Here is a 22106-nt window from a genome sequence, read left to right as displayed (position 1 = left end):
ACGAACAAAGCTAGTGGAGGTGATGGAATTCAAGTTGAGCTATTTCAAATCCTAGAAGATGACGCTGTGAAAGTGCTGCACTCAATACGCCAGCAAATTTGGAAAACTCAGCAGTGGCCACAGGACTGGAAAAGGTCAGTTTTCATTCCAATCCCAAAGAAAGGCAATGCCAAAGAATGCTCAAACTACTGCACAACTGCACTCATCTCACACGCTAGTAAAGTAATGCTTAAAATTCTCTAAGCCAGGCTTCAGCAATATGTGAACCATGAACTTCTAGATGTTCAAGCTGGTTTTAGAAAAGGCAGAGGAACCAGAGATCAAATTGCCAACATCCGCTGGATCATGGAATAAGCAAAAGAGTTCCAGAAAAACATCTATTTCTGCTTTATTGACTATGCCAAAGCCTTTGACTGTGTGGATCACAATAAACTGTGGAAAATTCTGAAAGATATGGGAATACCAGACAACCTGACCTGCCTCTTAAGAAACCTATAAGCAGGTCAGGAAGCAACAGTTAGAACTGGACATGGAACAACAGACTGGTTCCAAATAAGAAAAGGAGTACTTCAAGGCTATATATTGTCACCCTGCTTATTTAACTTCTATGCAGAGTACATCATGTGAAACGCTGGACTGGAAGAAACACAAGCTGGAATCAAGATTGCCGGGAGAAATATCAATAACCTCAGATATACAGATGACACCACCCTTATGGGAGAAAGTGAAGAAGAACCAAAGAGCCTCTTGATGAAAGTGAAAGAGGAGAGTGAAAAAGTTGGCTTAAAGCTCAACATTCAGAAAACGAAGATCATGGCATCTGGTCCCATCACTTCATGGAAAATATATGGGGAAACAGTGAAAACAGTGTCAGACTTTATTTTTCTGGGCTCCAAAATCACTGCAGATGGTTATTGCAGCCATGAAATTAAAAGATGCTTACCCCTTGGAAGGAAAGTTATGACCAATCTAGACAGCATATTCAAAACAGAGACATTACTTTGCCAGCAAAGGTCCATCTAGTCAAGGCTATGGTTTTTCCAGTAGTCATAGATGGTTGTGAGAGTTGGACTATAAAGAAAGCTGAGCACCGAAGAATTGATGCTTTTGAACTGTGGTGTTGGAGAAGACTCTTGAGAGTCCCTTGGACTGCAAGGAGATCCAACCAGTCCATCCTAAAGGAGATCAGTCCTAGGTGTTCATTGGAAGGACTGATGCTGAAGCTGAAACTCCAATACTTTGGCCACCTGATGCAAAGATCTGACTCATTGGAAAAGACCCTGATGCTGGGAAAGATTGAGGGCAGGAGGAGAAGGGGACGACAGAGGATGAGATGGTTGGATGGCATCATTGACTCGATGGACATGGGTTTGGGTGGACTCCAGGAGTTGGTGATGGACAGGGAGGCCAACACAAACCAGCAAAGAGTCAGACACGACTGAGCAACTGAACTGAACTGAACTGATAGAAGCTAGCAGGGCATCTATTAAATTGAGATTTTTTAATGCATCTCTTGCTCAAAGTCTTTTTCCAGTTGTATCTTCTACTAATTGGAGCCAAAGAGTAGCTTTCTCTCTTCCAGTCCTATTAAGCAACAAATTTCTGGACTCCATCTGCTCCCTTTCATTTCTGCTCTCATACACAAACCAGTTCTTATCTGAGGTCTCTGTCTTGTTATACCTTGTTAAATGCAGTAAGTGATAAGCATCCTCTCCCTTGGAGACAAAGGCTTATCAGGCACTTGGCCTGCCTTTTAAATTATTAGTAGTAACAGATTTACCAAATGCTTTGCCATCACCTCCACTGGTCTCCAGCTTCCCAGACTTCCACACCAGTGCCTGTGCCACCCACCCTCCAACTGCTGAGCTGATGCAACATATTTTAGGTTTTTCTTACATTCAGCCTCACTTCAAAGTGCCCATTCCTAAATTCACAAGAGTAATGAACACATGCTGCCATAATATATAATCCCCAGAGTCTCATGGACCCAGTAAAAATTAAGCTTGTTTCTTCCTTATATAATCCAATACAGATGTTGCTGAGTGAGAGACCGCTTTGCTCCAGGTAGTGATTTAAGGACTTGTGGCTCCATCTAGCTTGTGGTCCCACCATCTCCTAGAGTCCCTTTGTCTTCTGCCTCCAGCTAGCGGAAAGGGGAAAAAGAGATGGAGAAGAGATACCCTCTTCTAAAATCCATGTCCCAGGAGTGACACACAGCACTCACATTTCATTGTTTCCAGGCCATGTGTCCACACCCAGATGTAAGAACAGCCTGGTGTTTCTGCCACCAGTGTCTAAAAATTGCTAGAATATTTTATGCATCTTCATTTGGCAAATCATGTACTTTATTTCATACCATCTACCTAATCTATCAATCAATTTATTGATCTAAAGAACAGTTAAAATGTAGGAATTATCGCCATTTTAGAATTGAAAAAAACACATAAATATGTATGAAGTGAAGTAAGTCACTCAGTCGTGTCCGACTCTTTGCGACCCCGTGGACTGTAGCCCACCAGGTTCCTCCATCCATGGGATTCTCCAGGCAAGAATACTGGAGTGGGTTGCCATTTCCTTCTCCAGGGGATCTTCCTGACCCAGGGATCGAACTTAGGTCTCCTGCATTGCAGGCAGACGCTTTAGCCTCTGAGCCACTCAGTGACTACATATATGTAAATATACATATATGTATATGTATGTATACACATACTGGGACTCAGATGTTAAATAACTTTAACCTAAGTGGCAGGTCAAGGTTTGAACTCAGGTTTGTATGACACTCAAGCCGCTTTCTCCTCTTTTGTACCATCGAGCAAGAAATAACCTGCTTTCGGACTGGTGGGTGGGAAAGATTAGGGACAATGACTCAAGCTATATTCTTGAAAAATAAGTATCTGACAAGTCAGAGACGTATTCAGGCTGGAGAATGACGTTCCTGCTTGTAGCAATGATTCGTACAAAGGCATTGAGGCCTGAATGAGCATAGGATACCTAAGAAAGACTTATTTTAGAAATAATTATGATGTTTAGATAGTATTTATCCAAGAGTTTTAGGATTACCAAAATCAAGTCCTAAACCTCAGCTGTCTTTCTCCAAAACATCCCTGAAGGAGCTGTGTACCTACAGAACAATGGTAAAAGAAAGCAAAGTAAGGGTTCCAGTCTCAGCTAAATCTAGGCTCTTACCCCAGTGCAGGGCCTCTGTAAGTTGGGCCGGGGCACCTGTGTGACTCTGAAGGCTTAGAAAGAGAACAGTTTTTCTCCCCAAAAGTCCAAAGTCAACTTCAAGATTTTACCACACCTCACCTGCCATAACAGCTTCCCAGGTGGTGCTAGAGGTAAAGAACCCACCTGCCAATGCAGGAGATGCAAGACATGTGGGTTTGACCCCTAGGTCGGGAAGATCCTCTGGAGGAGAAAAATGGCAACTCACTCCAGTATTCTTGCCTGGAAAATTCCATGGACAGCAGGCTACAGTACACGGGGTCGTAAAGAGTCAGATGTGACTGAAGCAACTGAACATGCACGCACGCACCTGCCATAAATAGAGACAAAAACCCAAACAGATGAAGCTTCACGATGCAGAATGTGAGCAGAAGGCTAGCTGGATGTGTCCTAAGCTGGAAGGGCCTGAGTTTCCCCTCCTTCAGGCCACACGGAAGCAGAAAGGAGAGCTAGATTTAACAACTGCTTCTGCAGCACAGGTGAAGAGGTGCAGGAGAGCACCAGAGATGCAATCTTTATTCAAGACCTTAGCTTTAAATCAACTGTATGGAGGTGTAATTTACATAAAATAATATATACCTAATTTGAAGTGTAAGTGTGGTGAGTTTTGAAATTATAATCATACACGTAACCACTGCAAATATCAAGATATAATCCATCCCTCCTGAAAATTCCTTCATGCTCTTTTGTATTCCATGCCCCCTCTCAGAAGCACCGGGCTTCCCTGGTGGCTCAGACGGTAAAGAATCCACCTGCAATACGGGAGACCTGGGTTTGATCCCTGGGTTGGGAAGATCCCCTGGAGAAGGGAACGGCTACCCACTCCAGTATTATGGCCTGGAGAATTCAACAGACAGAGGAGCCTGGCAGTCTACAGTTCATGGAGTTGCAAAGAGTCGGACATGACCGAGCGACTTTCACTTTCACTTTTCACTACCAGAAGCCCCAAGCAACCAGTGGTCGGTTTTCTGTCCCTTATACGTTAGATTTGCCTCTTCTAGAGTTTCATAGGAATTGAATCATATAGTATGAACTCTTTGACTTCTCTTGTTTAACAGAATGTTTTAGGAATCATGAAAGTGTTAGTTGCTCCGTCATATCTGACTCTTTTGTGATCCCATGAACTGTAACCCACCAGGCTCTTCTGTCCATGGAATTCTCCAGGAAAGAATACTGGAGTGGGTTGCCATGCCCTCCTCCAGGCGACCTTCCTGACACAAGGATTGAGTCTGGGTCTCCTGAATTGGCAGACAAAATCTGTACCATTTGAGCCACCAGGGAAGCCTACATGTATGTATGTATACCAGCAGTTTGTTCCTTTTTGCTGCTGAGTATCCAGTTACTTACTGATGGACATTTAAACTGTTTCCAGTTTTGGCTATTATGAATAAAGCTGCTATGAACATTTATATGCAATTCTTCATGTGGACCTTGTCCATAATCCTTTAATGAATAGTCCAGGATCTTTTAATGCACCTACTGGCAAACATGGTCCCGTGTCCTAGAATCTGTAGCAACTCTGCCCTGTAGGATAAGAAAGAAAGAAGGGGAATGCGGAATATGATGAGAGAAACTGTGCTTCTCTTCTATAAATCTAAGACATATGGCTCCATAATATCCACGGGTAATGTACATTACACTCATTTTATCCCATGTATTTCTCTATTTTCCCTCATTAGTTTTCTTCCTGTTTTTTCTCTTACCTCATTCCTCATTCAATTTAAACTTATATATATTTACAGCCTTGAGCACTGGAAAGAGTGTTTTTTCATCATGAGAATTTCTACCTTCATGAAATGACTTTGATGTTTTATTCTACTGCTAATACAGGGTCTACTTTAAATAATCTGTGAGGTTATTAGAAGAGTCGTCACCAAGATGTGGCCAAGTGCATCTTGGCTATTTCTCTCCCACCTCAATTGTGAGGCCCGAATCTGCCAGAGGAATATGCTGTTTTCTGTGTGGTCTGTTGTTTTAGGTCCCTGAAAGCCTGAAGGGTTTCAGTACCTCACACAGTTCTGTTCAGTTTCCAGAAATAAGATTCATAAATATATAGGGTCTGACCCATTATACTTTCTTTTAGAAAATAAAAACAAAAAAGCAAACACATAAAAGCAACCCACACAAAGCTAGTGGTCACAATAGGAAACATAAATAGAAAAACACAATTAAGCATGATATAGAAGGACATAAATAAGGCATTCAGACTAATGACAACTGCTGGCAGACTAGGGGTTGGTTAAAGCCTGCAGACATGTTTTATTTGGTTTTTGGTTTTTAAATATAATTTACCCAACATTTAAAAGTGTCAAAACCACACCAAAAAATTCACACACACACAAAAAATAAGAATATCTGGCAACCAGGCCCATGTTGCCACCTCACAAAAAAGTCCGGGAGCTGAGAGGCAACCGCTTCCTTTGGCCAAATGTATCACTCTCGCACTGGCTTGGCTCCTCTCATTGCCTACCTTGTAAGTATTTTGTGTTTCAACCCTGGCATCAAGGCATTCATCTAGTGATGGAAAGAAGTGGCTGGACACACTGCACTGTCAGGATCAGAGGTGGAGACGATGTCCGAGATAAACAACCACGCTCCAGACAGGGATTGTTAACTTGATATCTTATCCAACACTTTCCTTCTCCTCCTCCCCCTCAAAGAGACAGTACAATATTCAGGCTGAGGGGTTCCTGCCCCTCTACAATGCTCACTCAGCGTGGCTCCTGTGGCATCTCTCTTGTTCTCAAGTGACCGGGTCATTGGGCCAGGAAACAGGCACCCCTAGGCCTGTTTCTGAAGGGGCTCTCTGCTCCTTCCTCTTCAGCTTATTATGCTTCCAGAGTAAGCAACCGAGAAGACTGGAACTTTCCACAGTGTTTCCCGGTGGTGGTATATGGATGAAGCTCTGTGACGATTCTACTTGCTGTTAGTTTTCTCTGCTAAGCTCCAGATCCACCCATCCAACTGTCCACAGCTCTCTCCACCTCTGTCTCCACAATTACCTCAATCAAAGCTTTTCCAAATCTACATCTGTAATCTTCCCTTACCATCCTCCTGGGATAAAATATGTCCTGTGTCCAGTTTTTCCTTTTTATATCCTTTCAATCAGCTAAACCAGAAACCTTGGATTCATTCTAGCTTCTCTCTCTCCTGATCTCATCTCTTCTGACTACTTTTCTACATCCAAGCAATTAATGAAAAGAACAAACCACCTCCTCACCGTGTGTAAGATGAAGTTGCTCAATGGCTGTTTCCAAGATGGCTGCTCTTTGTACATCCCCACCCAACCCGTCCTTGCCTCACCTACACCCTACTCACCTGACTGAGCTTCCCTCTACATCACAGAGCCTAATCAGTAAATGCCTGAGTATTGCCCCTGGCCCCAGCTGTTCAAATCTTTAGATCAGAGCTATCGCCACCCTGATAGTTTATCAAAGGAGCAGTCAGGAGGACACCCCTCTTCTGGTGTCCCTGACAATGATGAAACAAACTCAGCTCCCCTTTAACTGGTAATCTCCCCTCCCCCACCATCAGTGAAGACTGCTGTCATGTTCTGCCTACCCTGTGCTGTGGAGCTGGGGGAGGAGGCTGCTCCAGGACCTGGCTTCAGATATATAAGCTCCCCCATCCATTACACCACTGATGTCTCTGTCATTGACTCTGGGTTCTCTCTTTGGTCATAAGGCTGGGCAAGCATCAGGTTTGCAGGCCTGCACAGTCCAGGCCTGTGCGGCACACCCCAACGTTATCTTTTTCACATTCCTTCTTCTTCTCTATCATTTGTGTAACCAACCTAGTTCAATCTCTTACACAAAATATTCCAAATGTCTATCTAAGTGCAATCTTACCCACCCCATCCCTCTAGGTTCTAACCACTGGCAGTCAGAGTGATTTCTTAAATAAAGTTTTCTTCTGATACACACAGTGGAAATTTTGGAGCAATCTAAATAAAAAGAAGGGGATTTAAATCACCTGAAATGGGATTTATTTTCACTGAGGAACGGGATAGTATTTTCACTGAGGAAAATACCACTGATATTTTTAATATCCATTTTACATAATAATATTATTTTGCATAGGCAGCTTTTCATCTTTTTCTCATGCAGTGATCTTGCCTCTCAGTTCCTTGACCTCCTCATATCAACTACAGACTCCAAGTTCAGGTTCTAGACCAAACCTTTGCTACTCAAAGTGTGGTCTGTGGACCAGCTGCATCAGCACTGCTTGAAACCTTGTTGAAATACAGAATCTAAGATCCCATTATGTCCTCAAGACATTTGTACTTGCAGCTTCCTTTGTTCACAAGGCTAATCCTTGTACGACTAATCCTTGCAAGACTCATTCCCTCACTGTCTTCTGGTCTCTGCTCCAATGTTATCTGCAGAGAAAAGCATTCCTGACCTCTTTTACTAGAGTTATATTCCTGTGGCACTCTATCCTCACACCCTGCTTTACTTTCTTCAGAACTCTCATTATAAACACTCAACATTATATGTATTCATTTGCTTACTTCCTTTCACAAATATTTAGGCAACACCCACTATGTGTCAGGCACTGTTCTAAGCTCTGGGGACACAAAGAAAAACAAAATAAAGTCCCTACGTCCCCCACACTAGTGTAAGCAGGCTCTGCAAATACAATTTGTTAGTCATTATATCATGTTTCTTTACTTATTCATTTTTTCAAGAAGAGGCCCAATCCCTACCATCAACAGAAGGCTGCTTGCCAGGTCCCATGACTTAAACCCACCCTGAACATTCCAGCTTCTATTTAGAGGGAAATTTTCAATGTGCTTTTATGCTGTGCTGAGCTAAGTTTAACCGGGTTGTTTTCAATCCCAGTGAATTATCCCAGTATAGCTTCTCTGCAGTGGAAATTTCCCTTACTTGATGTGAGCTGCCAACTACATAGCTGGTAGCTGTCTCATTCCTGTGCAATTTATCTGAGTTCAAAGGGTTCCCCCAAATGGGACCAAAACATTTTATCAGAATCATCGTCATCACCAACAGCAGTAGCAGCAGCAACAGCAGCCGCAGGGTTAGGCCTGATAAAATTGTCAAGGGGCCAAGTTTATCTTTAGTGTCCTCCTGTGTCCTCTTCCTACCTGAGTGTGCATCTAGGGCCCACTTGGAGGCCTGGCTCTCAGCTGATTATAATGTATTCCCTCTCGAGGTGGCAACTTGCTCATCAATGAGAAGGGCTTAGAGACTGCAAAAGAAGGAGACACGGATAGCTTATCATGTGCCAGGCTTTGCCTTTCCCCACACAATAATTTTATCTTGCAAGGAAAATACAACCTAGAACATTCCAGCTTCTATTTAGAGGGAATTTTTCAAAGTGCTTTTATGCTGTGCTGAGCTAAGTTTATATTTTGTCCATCATTTTACATATTTTGTAAACATATTTTGTCCATCATTTGACAGATGTGAAACTGAGGCTCCAAGAGATTACCTGCCTCTCTCATGTCACTCTGGATGGTCTGAAGTCAAAACTCTGTCTTTCAGGCCTCCTGAGCTTCAAAAATTCAAGAGTACATGAGCGCATTTCAAACGGTTGATTATCAAAACTCACGATTGGAAGAATTTTTTTTTTGAATATGACGATGAACATGGGAAGAGAGAAATGAAAGTGCTGATGAGAAGGAAGATCTATACAGCAAGATCTTTTTTCCTGCACCACACAGCTTGTGGGATCTTAGTTCCCTGACCAGGGATCAAACCTGTGCCCCCTGTAGTGGAAGCTCAGAGTCCTAACCACTGGACTGCCAAGGGAAGTCCCAGCAAGATCTCTCAGTTACAGATGGACCAACATTTAAGACAGAATGGAGCTCAGATTGTCTGCACCAACTCCTTCATTTCACAGAAATGGAACAGTAATTACCAATGTGGGTGAATTATATTCATTTAAACCTAAAGGATTGGGGTGAGAACCTATAGTCCAGGAAAGGTACTCACTCCTATGTGATTACATTTACAGCAACCGAGTTTTCTAATGCTCTCACACGAGATGGAAGAAGAGGTGAACAATTTTTCTCCCATTTGTAAAACCACACTGTCCCATCTGCAATCATCAACAGAAGTATCATCACCATAATTTAACAATTTTGAGTAGGGAATTGCCATTTCTAAGTAGAGTTTCCAAATTTAGCAATATTTACATGTCTACACCCCCCAAAAAAACTGTTGGATAAATTAAAATGTACAAGTTTAGCATAGAAAAGAATATGTAATAAAATATTTGTGGATAAATTTTGTTTAGAAACCTGTCTTGATTCCTTAAAACCACTGAGGCAAAGATCAAAATATAATGGATGTTATAGCATGAGCACATTTAGAAGAGCGGGTGGCATCTTTCATGTGGCCCAAGGAACACAGGGCTCCCCTTTCTACACAGGGCTGACAGCGTAGAGAGGCAGCTTTGTCCCTTAGAATGGCAGGGACAGGACTGAGTAAGGAGTAGTCCATTTATGAACGTTTGAAGGTAATCAAATAAAGCATTTATTGAGCTCTTACTCTGTGTCAAGTACTGGTAAGATATGATATATACTAAGAAATCAAATAGTTCTTGTGAGCATAAATATGCATGTTAATGATAATTAACACTTTCTGTTTGCATTTGTAGCAGAATAATATTTTGATGTATTAACTGAAATGTTTTCCCTTCTCTGTAGTTCCCGTTACCTGTGAACCTTTCCCCACACAGGCTTTCTTGGCGCGCTGCCTCGGGGATAGGATTATACAACAAAACAAAAGAGGCAACTTCTTGCCTTTTGAGTTTTCAAAACCTGAAATCTTGGCAAAAACAATATATTTGGAAGAAAAATAGATAGTATTTTCCTATGCCTAAAGTAAGATAAAACTAGAGGAAGCACAACTGGTGATGGGGAGAGGTGAGAGCAAAAGCAGAAGAGGCAGACGCTTGAATGGGTCACCGAGCAGAAGCTCCTGCTGCGTGCCCCGCCCTGACCTCGTCGGGCTGCATTCCTGCTGCAGAGGAGAGACAACAGGCAACCCAGCCGGAGTCCTCTCTCCACGATGAGAATCTGTGGACAGCAGGGCCGCGTCCCCCTGACCCTCCGCCAACCACCTGCTGCTGCCTCCAGGCTCAGGTGAAACCTCACAGACCCCAGACCCTTATGGTCATTCACCCAGCATTTTACTATCTTTTTTCAAAAGATTTTATTGAAGTATAGTTGATTTACAATGTGTTCATTTCTACTGTACAGCAACATGATTCCGTTCTACATACACATGCTGTTCCATTATGGCTTATCATGGGATATTGGATATAGTTCCTTGTGCTATACAGCACGGCCTTGTCATTTATCCATGCTCTATAGTTTGCATCTGCTAATCTCAAACTCCAGATCCATTCCCCACCCCCCACCTCTCCCTTGGCAACCACAAATCTGAAGAACTTTTGTATTCTAATTGTCCAGAATTTTACTGAGACAGCAGAGAAGAAAGTCCAGCAGGAAAGTGTATCTAGATGGAGGGGACCCAACATGGCCTGCACTTGTCCCCACATGCTGGGGAGTCCAGGGTCAGAGCCACATATTTTTCCAAGTGCCCAAGAGTTCTGAGAGAGTACTGAGAGAGCTCGTGTCCGGGGGTTAGGTGGACACAGCGCTGACAGGTGGAACAGGGGCGCTGCAGGGCGATGCTCAGCTCAGCCAATCCAGCGGGGACTGATGGGACTCCCCGAGGACTGGTGTCTATCCCCAGCTTTCTCTCCCTAGCCCAAGCTAATACTACCCTCGGAAAGCTTCCTAGACCTACGTGAATACCCCAGGTTTGTGATCCCACTAGATAATGACCCACCCCCCAAAAGAAAGCCCTGTTTCCTCACAAACCCACCCCTACCCAGGCATCCATATTTAACCAGCATCCTTCAGAAATACTCTTGCAGGGTTCAACTCATTCCCCTAAACTGCAGGCACAAATACTTCCCCTCACCCCCGCACCATTAGGAAGTAAAGACCAGACAACATAGTCTATGTAATAGCCCACAATACACCAGACGAGGGAGAAGAGTAAGGTCTACAGTGATCCTGGGTTCCTGTTCCATAAAAGATCTCCCTTCTGACCTCAGATGTTAAATCCAGAACCTGAGTACAAAAGTAGGCGAAAATTTGTCTTCCAAACTCTCCTCTCCCCCAAAGCCCGTAGATCAGCCCTTTTCCCACCTCTGTGTCCCTCTTGTAAAGTCCTCTCACTATCTCTCCATTGCAACCTGAAACAGTCACATGCAAGGAAAGGGACTCAGAATAGTTTGAGGTTCAACTTCTTTTCCTTCTCCACTCTTGACAGCTAACGAGTTGTTAGATTTGTCTCCTTGCTACCTCTCCTCCCCTTTTCATTACCTGGGAGTGCTCTTCTCTGATTATCCCCTGTCCTCAGTACAGGAACACAGTGGACATGCCCTTCCCCTCCTTCTTGAGGTTGATCATGGTCAACCACGTGACTTGCTTTGGCCAATAAAACATAGGCAGGGATGACACATGTTTACTCCTGGAAGTTTCGTTTTTGCTTTTTAATTTTTATTTATTTTTGGCTGCACCGTCTTCCTTGTTGCACTCGGGGTTTCTCCAGTTGTGGGGAGCAGGGCCTACTCTAGTTGTGGTTCACTGGCTTCTCACCTGCTGTGGCTTCTCTTGTTGGGGAGCACAGTCTCTAGGGCACATGGGCTAAATAGTTCCTTGGCATGTGGAATCTTCCCAGACCAGGGATTGAACCTGCGTCCCTTGCATTGGAAACAGGATTCTTAACCACTGGACCATCAGGGAAGTTCTCCTGGGAGTATTCATTACAATACATGACACTATAGTACTTCCTTCTTCCTGTCATTGAAACCAACATTTCAGCTGTGGGAGGCTCTGTGGACCAGATTCCTGGAGTAAGGATGCCACATCTACATACAGGAGATTAGTAATGTGAGCAAGAAATAAACACTGATTTAACTAATTCACTGGTTGTAACTGAATCTGTTAGAAATGGTTATTAAGAGCACATGACCCCTAGTTGACCCACAAGCTGGACCAGAGCAATTGAAGAATTGCTCCTGACCCTTTCCCTGTCCTTCAAAGGTATGCTCTGCCCATCGTTCCCACAGTGCAAGCAATTTGAAGGATGCAGCCTTGAGATAGTAATGTGTTGTTGAGACCATCTGGACTGAATACATGGCTGAATCCAGTTAAGGACTGGAATATAAACTTTTAACATTCTGGAGGGTGGGTGCAGAGATTTGCCTGTCTTATAGCTGCCCAAGATCAGCCTTATATGTAAGTTTCCTTGCTTATTAAAACTGCCACATACCCATCTAGGTGGCTTGTTTCTTCAGTCTCTGCTTGCCCTTGCTACAAGAGCTAGCTTCATATTCCACCTGGCAAATTTCCAAGGTTGTGAACAAGCAGCATCAGAATCTTGTCCATCCTGACATACCTGGGCTACTGTTGTAGCCCATCACTTCTCATCTGAGTTCTAACACGAGCTACTCAAAGTGTGGTCCATAAACAGAAGTCAATTCACAAACCAGCTCTGGTCTGCAATGAGTATTAGTCGCTCAGTCGTGTCCAACTCATTGTGACCCAATGGACTGTAGCCCGCCTGGCTCCTCTGGCCATGGGGATTCTCCAGACAAGAATACTGGAGTGGGTAGCCTACTCCTGCACCAGGGTATCTTCCCAACCCAGAAATCAAACCAGGGTCTCCTGCATTGCAGGCAGATTCTTTGCCAGCTGAACTACCAGGACCTCTAACACATGCTACTCAAAGTGTGTTCCAAATACAGAAATCTATCCACAAAATATCTCTTGTCTGTAATAAGGTAAGTATAGAAATTAAACATTTAGAAATTCATACGAAAGTTCAATTGATTAACTTTATCTGTTGATTCTAATAATAAAATAATTGGGCTTATAGTTCCCCAGAATCTTAGCATTGGGCCTTGCCTCTTGATGAAAGTGAAAGTGGAGAGTGAAAAAGTTGGCTTAAAGCTCAACATTCAGAAAATGAAGATCATGGCATCCGGTACCACCACTTCATGGGAAATAGATGGGGAAACAGTGGAAACAGTGACAGACTTTATTTTTCTGGGCTCCAAAATCGCTGCAGATGGTGACTGCAGCCATGAAATTAAAAGACGCTTACTCCTTGGAAGGAAAGTTATGACCAACCTAGACAGCATATTCAAAAGCAGAGACATCACTTTGCCAAAAAAGGTCCGTCTAGTCAAGGCTACGTTTTTCCTGTGGTCATGTATGGATGTGAGAGTTGGACTGTGAAGAAGGCTGAGCGCCGAAGAATTGATGCTTTTGAACTGTGGTGTTGGAGAAGACTCTTGAGAGTCCCTTGGACCGCAAGGAGATCCAACCAGTCCATTCTGAAGATCAGCCCTGGGATTTCTTTGGAAGGACTGATGCTAAAGCTGAAACTGCAGTACTTTGGCCACCTCATGCGAAGAGTTGACTCATCGGAAAAGACTTTGATGCTGGGAGAGATTGGGGGCAGGAGGAGAAGGGGACGACAGAGGATGAGATGGCTGGATGGCATCACTGACTCGATGGACGTGAGTCTGAGTGAACTCCGGGAGTTGGTGATGGACAGGGAGGCCTGGCGTGCTGCGATTCATGGGGTCGCAAAGAGTGGGACATGACTGAGCGACTGATCTGATCTGATCTGATCTGATCTGATGGGGTCCTGCAAAAAGGCTTGTCAAATTGGATCAAAGCTTCATGATCAAGAATAGAATTATGGTAGGATTTCAAGCAGTAGCAAGCATATCTGGGGGATATCTAGGGTGCCAGACCCTTCCTCATTGAGGGTGAAAACATCATGTAGAAGTTCCCTCCCAAAGTCTACTCTTTGTCCCAGCACAAAATTTAGCTCCAACAAGCAAAGAACCTTTCTGAGTTCTTTCTCATTTAACCTTAAATATTGTTTTAGGTTTGCCTACATAAAAGCATGGACATGAATGTATTTATTCTTTTGGATAAAACTTTATCAATACATTGCCAATGCATCTATTTAGTTCAATAGATAGTTATTCAGCTCAGTTGTGTCCGACTCTTTGCAACCCCAGGGACTCCAGCATGCCAGGCCTCCCTGTCCATCATCAACTCCAGGAGCTTGCTCAAATTCATGTCCATTGAGTCGGTGATACCATCCAACAATAAAAGCATCATCTAGCTTTTATTACTTTATACATATACATGCATATACTTTTACACATAAAGTAATAAAAGCAAGTAAACGGGGCTTCCCAGGTGGCGCTAGTGGTAAAGAACCCACTTGCCAAAGCAGGAGATGTAAGAGACATGGGTTCAATCCCTGGGTCAGGAAGATGCCCTGGAGGAGGGCATGGCAACCCACTCCAGTATTCATGCCCGGAGAATCTCATGGACAGAGGAGACTGGAGGGCTACAGTCTGTAAGATCTCAAAGAGTCAGACACGACAGAAGCAACTTAGCACAGCACAGCAAGTAAATAACATCAGCTCTGCTGTGAGAATCAAAATAAACAGTACTGAAGCTCTCAGTAGTGAATGAAGTGAAGTGAAATGGCTTAGTCGTGTCCAACTCTTTTCAACCCCATGGACCATAGCCTGCCAGGCTCCTCTGTCCATGGGATTTTCCAGGCAAGAATACTGGAGTGGGTTGCCATTTCCTTCTCCAGGGGATCTTCCCAACCCAGGGATCGAACCCAGGTCTCCCGCATTGTAGGCAGACGCTTTTACCCTCTGAGCCACCAGGGAAGTCTCTGGAAAGACAGACTAATGGTAGTGAATAAAAGACTATAATTATTGTTTAGCATTTATATGCAATAACTGCCTTGTAACATTCTCAAATTATCTGTACACAAAGATTTTTCTCCTTGTAAGTCAGACAAAAAGTCTTTGAGAGGTGCCCTAGGTAATGTTTCTCTGTATCTTGTCCAGTGTTCAGTCATTTGGGACAAATAATAAACATGCGATGATTTTCTGAAAACTGTTCAGTTGTGGAACCCCTTCACCATTAAGTAAACTGCATAAACTTCATATTTAATATGCTGTATGATAGGTATTCCTCACTCACACTGGAAACACTCTTCAGAGTTTTGGCCAGGAGAGTTGTAATATGCTATCTGCGCTCCTTAAGAGCACAGGTCATATCTCACTAATCTTTGTTACCTGAGCACCTACCATAATCATCTAAGCACAGAGAAGTCCAGTTAATGTCTGAAGATAAATTAAATGTTAATAAATTAATAAACTTTAAATTAAATACCTCCCTAATACTACCTCCAATTAGTATCCTGAAATCTAAAAAGCCAATCTTTGTTTTAGTTAAAATGGTTTATCTTCCAGAATCATCTAAACATTTTTAAAGTAGACCCATCCAATAAGTCATGTGATTTTCCCATCTTCTTCCTTTGTGAACCTGAGTAAGCTCTTATTCAAAGATCATTAAGGGGATTAGCTGTAGGAGTGGGGGTGGTAAGGAATGGACAGCTCTTGGTCTGGAAGGAGGGAAAATTGTACTAATTGTTCAGAGAATATGACATTATTCCGCACATGTAAACAGTCAAGGTAACATACTGCAGATGGATAAAGAGCTTCTGTCTAGAAGAACTATAAACTTTGGCAGGAACCACGGTGCTGCCGCAGTGAAAGCCCTCCTGCTGGGGCTGCAATGGAAAAAGTGACCTCAGTGAGGAATTCAGAACTGAAACGCTCGGAGAGAGAAGATGAAACACCATGAAGTTTTGATTAAGTCACTTGGTTCCAGGCATATAAAAGTGTGAAGCTGTTTCAGCTTTTTTAAAAACTGCAGATTCCATGAACTTTGTGGATGACTATTCTATTCTAGTTGTAGCTTAGAATTCCTAAGTGCCTCCACCCTCTGTTCTTCATGAGGATATGCAGTGTTTAAGACCGCATTGTCCTAGACAGCCCAGGTAAGGAAGCAAAGTAAGTTCAGTCTGGAGTCACAGGACCTAGATCACTCAGTGTTCTGAGCCGTCTCAGCACAGAACGTGCACTGAGGAGGGACCCCAAAAAACAAAGACAAAGACAGTACTAGAGGGAAACCTTCACACACCCTTTTCTCCATCCTGCTCCCATCTAGAGAGGAGGTCCCTTTAGTGGACAAGTTTATAGGTTTAACAGTAGCAATTTACATCTCTCACCACCAGGAGTTAGCCAGTTCAGTGAGTGTTTTAGAGCTGGTATCTCTTGCTACCTCATCTGCTTTTGAAAATTTTATTTAATATATTAGGCTTCTGCATGGAAAAAATGAAATGCATCATGGCAAACAAATATGAACAAAACCATATTCTAGAAAAAAAAAAAAAACAGCCACCCACCCACTCTTGCCCCAAACAAGCTTTTATTTTTAAATATAGATTTATATTTCCAGTAATGCATGAATCAAGTCACAAATTTTTTTTTTTTTTTTTTTTTTTAAAATTTCGGCGACCTCGCCCCGCGGCGGCGGCTGCAGCGGCTACAGCTCCCAGGGCTCCGACCGCCAACGCGCCGCGCACCGGCGCGCCCCGGGCCCTTCCGCCATCTCAAGTCACAAATTTAATGTCAGTAGAGAGTGTAATTTTGGAGTCATACCAGAAGCAAAAAGTGGGGGGAAGGTGTGAGCACATAAAAATTATTTATATTTTTATTTATTTCCATCGATTGAAAATAAATTTTCAGGAGTACCACTTCTCAAGTTAATTCATTTCTAAACTCTGAAAATTTTGTGCTTATTTAGCAGTGCCCTCTGGTGTCCAAATTGATCATTTTAGTTTGCCTTCTGGCTAAAAGTAAACCATTATACAACTAAACAAGTCTACAATTAGCATTCATTTATTCACGAAATATTTATTGAGTGCTCAGTATATGCCAGTTTGTGAAAGGTGATGAGACATACAGATGTATTTTAAAAAGAAACATGGTTTGTTATCACTTATATGTGGAATCTAAAAATAAAACAAACTAGTGAATATTAACAAGAGAAACAGACTCAGAGATACAGAGAACGAATTAGAGGTTACCAGTAGGGAGGAGGCAGAGGGAGGGGCAAAACCTGGGTAGGGGATTAAGAGACACAAACTACCATGTGTAAAATAAACAAGCAACAAGGATACACTGTCCAGCACAGGGAAATATACCATTGTGCTGTAGTAACTTTAAATGGGGTAGAATCTATAAAAATATTGAATCAGTATGTTATATATCTGAAACTAATATTGCAAATCAACTATAATTTAATTTAAAAAATTTTAAGGACACAGTTCTTTGTTCTGTTCTTAAAGAGCCCATTGTCTAACAAGAGAAGTAGATGTAAATGCAATTATCTAGTAAAAGGTTAATTACTTGATCATACAAAAGAAATCAGTTTACCTATTTTTCACTAAAATGAGACCAACAGAGCTGAGTTGTCTCCATTTTCAAACTGTTCTGGACCATTGTTCATACGAGCAGGTATATGGCTGTCCTGGGACAGAGCGACTTCCGTCAAGTACATAGGGAACATTACAAAAAAGGAGTAAACGGTGCAGAAGATACAGGGAGATTGAGACCTAGATTTGGAGCTTTCTCACAGAAAGCTCCTTTCACAGTCAACCCCAAGGCACTTCTGATCTTGTAGTTACCTAGGGGCCCACCGGTCACCAGGCCTGACACATAAATTTAATGTTCACTTAGTCTTACTTATCTTTCTGAAAATACACTGTTTTCTAACACTGCAACAAAAAGCCTCAGAAGGAGTCAAATGGCAGAGACCCTAAGAACCGATAAGTCTGCAAATTTCCACCTGGGGTCACAGAAACACACTTTGTTCTGAATTGGTGGATCTTCAGGCCTTCTGGGGAAGCAGAGGAGCCTGAAGGAGTTACCAAGACCTTCCATCAAAAAGAAAAGTCAAATTCAAATAACACCAAAGGAAGGAGTCAGGAACTATGGCTCAAGAAAGATGCTTTAAACAATTTTCCTTCTTTTGGCCATGTTTCCATTCTTGTTCCTGCTGTTTTCTAGTGTAATAAGCCCTGGTTTGCTTCTAACCCATAGAAAATGGCAAAGGTGACAGGACACACATGACTACGTTATGTAAGACTGCAAGGTCCACCCTGCCGACTCTCCTTGTCACTGGCTTGGAGCAAACAACCAGTTATGCTGGCAAGGCTCATGCAACAAACAGGGTGGCCTCTTGCCGACAGCACACTAAACTGAGGTCCTCAGTACATGGCCCACAGGAAATAGAAAGCTGCTACCAACCACATGAGTGAGGAAGGAGACCTTTCCCCAATACAGCCTCAGATGAGACTATGGCCGTGACGGCAGCCTTAGAAAAGACCCAATTCTGAGATATTAAATGTGTTGTATTTTTAAGCTGCTAAGTTTGTGGTAACATTAGTATATAAAAATAAATAACAAATATAGATCTCAGGATACATTTTTTTACTTTAAAGCATTTTTATTATAAAAGTAATACCAACAAAGAAAAACTAAAATCTTAAAGAAAGACAAAGCCATCCATTTACTGCCCTGCCCTCCTATTATAACCACAGTTAGGAATTTATTTTGTCCTCTTTTTTATTATATACTTGGTGTGTTATTTACAGCCATAATCATACCCATTCATACACTTTTGTATCTTGCTTTTTTCTTTTTACTAAGCATTTTCTCATGTTTTACAGTATATTCATTTCTAATTTTTAATGGGTACATAACACACCATTCATTACCTTTGTATGTTTATTGACTATTTCCCCAGACCAGGTGTTGGCAAACTATGTCCAGACATTTGTAAATAAAGTTTTATTGGAATACAGGCATATCCATTCATTTACATACTATCTACAGTTATTTTTATTCTACAAACAGGATAGTTGAGAAGTTGTGAGAAAATCTATATGGCCTGAAAAACCTGAAACAGTTCCTTTCTGGCACTTTCCAGAAAAATTTTTCTGACTCTTGCCTTAACTTTTAAAATACCTTTCTTTGCAACAATTAATTAAGAAGAAGTAGAAAAACTAGGTCTACTGAAGATGTTTTTAAGGTTCACACTGTCCGCTACTATTAATATCTCTCCTACAACAGTCTAGCTCTGATACAATATGATGGCAGTAGTAAGAATGGGAAAAAAAAAAAAAAAGGCCCAGTGCTCTTGTAGGTAACACTTCTCTGGTCCCTATTAATCTAGATATGCAATTTTATACTCTGGATGAGCATATTTTTAATTTTGATTTAAAGTTAACCAAAGAAGGAACTAACATTAATTGTACCATGAAAACCAATCAAAAGGACACTTTCTACTGGGGATGAAAAAGCAGGCTAAAGTAAATTCTCCATTTCTGCAGACTAGCTGTAGTGACCAAAAGGCACAGAGAGAGTTGAGTAAGGGAAAATGGTGGTCTCAAGAATGTCCTATCCTTCTGAACATGCCATAGGCATAAACTTGCATATGACTATAATCAAACTGTCTCCAGGTGAGAAAGTTCTAGAGCAACTATCTATTTTTTTAACAAAATAAATTCTTCTATACGGGAAAGTTTTATTCTTCAAGAAAGAAAACTTCTGGGATGGGACCAGCTAAGTCAGCCCTGACTATCTCTGAGATACAAGATGAACCAGGCTGATGGTTCTTAATCCAGTCTTGTGTGAACAAAGTAAGCATCAGGAAGTATAGGTGTCATCTTCTAAGGGAAATATTCTGCAACATAAAAAAAGGAAAAAGATCAGGATGGACCTTTTCCCCAAAAGATAATGTAACTTAAAGCAAAACTTGAAAGATATTTATTGTGATTATCTCAATTATGCTAACAATGTATGTAAAGAAACATTTAAAACACATTTATGTATTAAATCATTCCTGTCAAAATGCCAACCAATTTAACATTTCCTTAAATGTTCTTTTGGTCAAAACTATTACAAGCCTTTATATTCCACCCCAGTTACTCATCAAATAATTAAATGCGTCATGACTTCACGAAGGACTCTTGGAAACTATAAAATTTTCTGTAGAGTGAGAAAGTTAAATAATTTTTTGTGAAAACAACTAAGAACATGTTACTTTGAACAGAACATAGCTAGTTTTCTGAGGTATGAGACATCAAATCCTTTTTCCCTTGAATTTTCATATTGCAAAAGAAGCAATGGTTCTGTGAATGCATTGATTCACACTTAAAATCATGTCATAATTTTCTTCTTTTTTCACTGTTTTACTGATAGTCGCCTCCAAACTGACCTGAGGATCCGGCAGCATAAATCCATCAGTGAGTTTGTAGTAGACTATGGTAGAGTCGGACTCCACTATGGCCAAAGTAAATGACGTGGGCAAGTCGGGATCACCTTGCAATTTTCGCGATGCCTTCAAGATTTCCCTTATCCTGAAAACAGAGTCATATCACATTTAGGATTCACAGTCACTCAGTTAATAAGAAGGTCAAATACTGTAAAATCTTGGAGACAAGGTACACAATAACACTATATCCATAACGTTGACTCAGGAAATGTCTGAAGGCTCAAATATAAACATTTAAGTTACCTTTTTATACAGAAAATCCCACAAATAAGCATTATCTACTGATTTTCAGTTCTCCTCTTTTGTATTCACTTATCTCTCCCGATCATTAAACCTAAGAGAATCAAAACTGTATCTAGGGAACCTTCAGAAAGGGACACTAACAGCATTTAGTGCTTCTAAACTGGCCAAAAATTTTCATTACTCATCTTCCAAGTTTCCAACTTGGTATCTTACAGCAAAACAACTGGTATTCAGGGTTTTGTTTTTTTTTTTTTAAATAGATTATAATACATATTTCCCCATATTTCTACATGGTGCTCAAAATTACAATCTTTATAAGGTTATATAATATTCTATTGATTCACAATGTAGCCAATCATTCCCCTATTGCTGTAATGTTCTTTCAGGTCTTTTCTGTGTGTGTGAGGAAGATGGTGCTAATAAAGATAAACTGTGATAAGCATCTTTCTGCAGGTAGTAGTTTCTTTTTAAATAATTCTGCTGGGTCTTTCCAAGTATCAGAATTATTGGATATGAATACAGATATTTCTGTGGCTTTCATGTATTCTGATACTTAATAAAAGCAAAAAGAAAAATACAGAGAGAAAAAATATTTTTATAAAATTATATGTCAAGTATCAATGTTATGAAGGATTTTGGTTTGCTTGCTGTGGAAAATAGTCTACTAAATCCAATATCAAGATCTTCAAAGCACTGTTAGCTTTTGCTTACCATGAACTAAAAATCCTTATTACCTACCGAACAAAACCTGTGTTCAGTAATTGAGGAAAATGTAAACTCCAGGGGAGACTTCTTAAAAGGGCAAATAAAAAATGATCAGTTGTGTTTTTCATTAAGCTAACCAATTTTCTGGAATTGGAAAAAGATTTACTAGCATATTAACATGCTACAACTGAATACATAAATAACACTACACTCTCTTTAGCAAAAGTCTAATTTGTCCCCTTAAATTCTACTGCCAACTCTAAGTAAAAATTCTTGTGGTGACTCTTCACCCATCCTACTAGCTCTTTAATTTATAAAGCATCTAAAAAGAAGTCTCTGCTTTGAAATAGTCTTCTTACAGTAATTATAATACTTTTTTAAAAACCTGTGGAGAAGACAAGATTTTAAAAGTGATTTAAAACAGCAATAAACCTCTGGGAAAGCTGAAACTGAATTGTTCTTGCTAAACTACCATTTAGTCACTGCATAATATGTTACAGAGTGATAACTGGTTTCTTAAAACAGATACAAAAGGCTGCTTACCTACTACCTATCATTTAATATTCACAAGTATATAATCACATAAGGAGAGAATGAGTTTCTAAGTTTGTCAAACCTCATAGTCAAACCATTTCTAAGATGACCTTGAGAGAGTTAA

The 22106-nt window shown here is 41.2% G+C and overlaps 1 protein-coding gene across 2 annotated transcripts in view; it reads right to left on the bottom strand.

The window, feature by feature from the left end:
• Window positions 1–18647: 18647 nt before the first annotated feature.
• TSEN15 (tRNA splicing endonuclease subunit 15) overlaps window positions 18648–22106 on the bottom strand; it is a 29943-nt gene continuing 26484 nt past the window's right edge. The window contains exons 4-5 of one of the 2 annotated variants that reach the window (XM_061383463.1): window positions 20444–20585; window positions 18648–19909 (exon numbers count right to left, since the gene is read on the bottom strand). In XM_061383463.1, the coding sequence (XP_061239447.1) occupies window positions 19889–19909; window positions 20444–20585 (163 nt within the window). In that variant the 3' untranslated portion in view covers window positions 18648–19888. Of the gene's footprint in view, window positions 19910–20443; window positions 20586–22106 lie in introns of those variants that run through there. The other variant, XR_009730054.1, reaches the window with a different exon arrangement.

The sequence above is a fragment of the Bos javanicus genome, chromosome 16, assembly GCF_032452875.1.
Source record: "Bos javanicus breed banteng chromosome 16, ARS-OSU_banteng_1.0, whole genome shotgun sequence".
Taxonomy (NCBI): Eukaryota; Metazoa; Chordata; class Mammalia; order Artiodactyla; family Bovidae; genus Bos; species Bos javanicus.
The sequence above is the reverse complement of the archived record's forward strand: the minus strand, read 5'-3'. Positions and strand labels throughout refer to the sequence as shown.